The 3347-nt window shown below is 38.1% G+C and overlaps 1 protein-coding gene across 1 annotated transcript in view; it reads right to left on the bottom strand.

Annotated features, from left to right (window-relative positions):
* trappc8 (trafficking protein particle complex 8) overlaps window positions 1–3157 on the bottom strand; it is a gene marked incomplete at its 5' end in the record, with an annotated part of 20754 nt that extends 17597 nt beyond the window's left edge. Inside the window, 2 exon segments of the mRNA XM_035652946.1 lie at window positions 871–954; window positions 2948–3157. Of these exon segments, the coding sequence (XP_035508839.1) occupies window positions 871–954; window positions 2948–3157 (294 nt within the window).
* Between the last annotated feature and the right edge of the window lie 190 nt (window positions 3158–3347).

The raw sequence follows: 3347 nt of genomic DNA, 5'->3' as shown, positions 1-3347 counted from the left end.
TGGGGCAACAGAGCCTTCTCCATTGCTGCCCCCTCCCTGTGGAACTTTCTCCCCAAACAAATCCGTGACTGTACTGATCCATCCAAATTAAAATTAATGATCAAAACCCACTTTTTCAGAACAACTTTTAATGATTTTAACAATTAGTTATTGTTGACAGTTGTAAAAAAGCTAGAATTTCTTAGTGTGTTGTTTTTAGCTTTTTCTTTTCCTTTTTAACTCCTATGAAGTGTCTTCAAGTTTCTTAAAAAGCACTCTATAAATTAAATGTTTTATTATTGATTAAACTGTCTCGCAATATATTGTTAAATTCCTAATAAATGGATGTATATGTGCATATTGATGTGCCCAGCCCGCTCCAAGACTTGTTAGACTTGTCAATTAGGACAGCAAAGAAAAATTGCAATTAAATGATTGTGTGGCATCAAGGTTCTCCAACAGCACCAGAAGAGCTGTCATTACGAGAGACTGTTTATAGTGCCTGTACTATTAGTTTATCACATGTACCTGTAAACCATCATCAGCAGTTATCTCATAATTATTATATCATAATTAATAAATAGTATAGAGGATCAATGATTAATTTAAAGTTCACATATTCAATCAGACAATACAAACTACTTCACAATTGAGGGTAAAATTAAAGGATAATTGAATCATGGAAATTATGGTTCAAATGTAAATAAAAATAAAATTCTTCACCAATCTTAATAAATACAAAAAAATAAGCACCCACTACATTGTAACAAAAGAATAGAGACGCCCACAAGACAGTGCAGCTACTGGAAACCAGAGGGAGAGGAGTAGGGAAGGTGTGTCAGAGCTAAGAGGACTATAACTACCCACACATCAGCCAGGAGACTTTGATACCTGTGTAGTGCTTGGAGGTGCTGACTTCCAACAGTGTTTCTTTCCAGGCACTGTACCAGGGGGTGCTAGCTTTAAGAGAGTGATCTGATAGGTGGAAGCAGAGCCAGGGCTTATGTTAGCAAAATCCCATTTCTTTCAAGGTCTCCACATTCAAAATTAATTTACAGGTGTTCAATGGAAAAACCAGGGAGGAGAAGCATTATAGAAGTCTGAAACTGACAGTTGACAATTGATTCAGTCAATGTAACAGGGGCTTTCATTTCCTACTAACTACACTTTGACAATGAAATGTCAGTTGTAGCCCCTTCAGGCCACACAAAAATGCACAAGAAAACACACACACACACACACACAAAGAAAACATATATTAAATAAAATTATAATAAAATCTGAGATGCAATGTGAAAGACACTCGATATCCTCCCTATGTGACTCACAAAGACCTAATAGTCTGTCATTTCAAAACAGTCCAACATAGCTCCATCTCCTCTTTCCTGTGGTAACAAAGTGCTGCTGGACTAATTATCTTGAGGTGGACTAGCTTGTGGTCCTAACTGCCACAGTGAAGAGTGCTCTCGAGATGTAGGTGTTCCAGTTCAGAGTCCCAGCACTTTCAGTGTTGAGTTTTTCTCAAGGTGATATGGTTAAAATCCCCAGAGATTATAATGAATGTGCTAGGTCAGAACCTGACTATAACAGCATTCACACGCTGCATCTGCGTTGGCAGAGTGTGGGATGTACTGTATACGACCACAACAGTAACATAAGAACTCACATGGTAAATACTATGCCTCCATAATCAACTCTTCTCGAGTGCAGACAACAGTGGTCTAGCAGCACAGTCAACAGTCAACAGTCACCATGAGTATTCAAATGGTGAAAAAGTAAATAAAAAGTTTAGTGTCTATGGTCCAAGGTTAATGATTGTTCAATGATGGTTTAACAAACACTAACTAAACAAACTCGGAGCTGCTAAAACCAGCTTCCAGCTTAACCGGCACCATATCTATTACTCAGTGTTTGTCGAGTCTTATTGTGTCAGATATTATGTCACTCTTTTGTTTTTATGCAAATACATTGTGTAGATCCCAGGAAGAGCTACTGTTGTTGTTACAGCGGCTGACAGGGATCTGAACAAACATTAAACGTTTTGCCCCTTTTCCTGTTGACAAAGGGTAAATAATGGCAACCTGCAACTTTACAGTATTTATGTCTATAGTCTAAGCTCAACTCAAACAACAGAGATTAAATATAGTTTTTTCATCTATCCCACAGATGGACACTTTTTTATCAGCAAATTTTTAGATTATTGCAGATAAATTGGTATGTATTTGTGACAGCTGATAACTTGCAAGAAATTAAAGTAATGGAAAGCTAAATGTGTACCTGAGCTGTTTTTCTATTACTGGCGCTACTGTGTAGATTGTCCACTAGATAGCACTCCACTCTTGGCTCATCCCTGAAAGCAGTGGCCTGAAAGCATCACAAATGAGCTGCCCAGAGTCTTTGTTTGCGGGTCTGTTACGTGACTTCATAGTGAGGTGCTCATATGCATGTAAAATAACAAATTACTTAAATGACAATAAACCATGCCCCCTAATTTGTTTATTTTATATTTTAGAGTGAAAGTCGTTGCATCAGCCATGCGTGCTAAGCTAACCACTACAGTCAACTCCTCTAATGCACCGCACATTACTTGTTTAGTTTCTGCAGTAGCATTTACTCCTATGAATAAACTGGATAGAATAATACATGAACATTAAATAGTCAGTGTTGCCAGTGTTGCTATTTTCAGGATCTGAATACCTGTGGTGCAACGGCCACCGGTGTAGCATTGTAATCCTGTATCCTTATAAAATTATAAATTTTAGTGATGTATTTTTAATATCTGTCTCCTTCTACTTAAAATTACCAGACAGTTGACAGGTAAGGGAGGGATCCTTACCCTAGATGAAGGTTTGTGTTACGTGTTTCTGTTTAAAAATTCATAAAGGCTGATATATTGTCATCTGATTTTCTAAATATCAAAACTGGCATTGATTTTAAGTATCCTGTATCATTTAGCTCCAGTCCTTACCACTGAAGTTGAGGTCATAGTCTCCTGCTGTGATCATATTGGTCACAGCACCCTCTTGCGGCTGGCAGGATAACACCACTTCATTAAGCAGTCGACACTGGGCGGGACTGAGGGCAGCAGACACTGTGTTTGGACTTATCACAACATTGTTGACACAGATGCGCAGGTTTTTCACAACCTGCACCTGGTTGTTGGGGTCGCGGATGTGACCTAGAGAAGAAGAGGACAAGAAAAACACTCAAATAAATCATTGCAGTAACACAATCTCTAAAAACAGTCACAGTGTTCTTTATTAGGAATAAATCTGCAACCTGCATGAACTGTATTTTAACCTGGGGCCTGATATTTAACCTGGGGCCTGATATTTTCTTTTTGGACTGGTAAATGGTAAATGGTAAAT

The sequence above is a fragment of the Morone saxatilis genome, unplaced genomic scaffold, assembly GCF_004916995.1.
Source record: "Morone saxatilis isolate NCDOM2014 unplaced genomic scaffold, NCSU_SB_2.0 Contig12, whole genome shotgun sequence".
Classification (NCBI taxonomy): domain Eukaryota; kingdom Metazoa; phylum Chordata; class Actinopteri; family Moronidae; genus Morone; species Morone saxatilis.
Note: the sequence above shows the minus strand (reverse complement) of the source record. Positions and strands in the feature narration are given on the sequence as shown.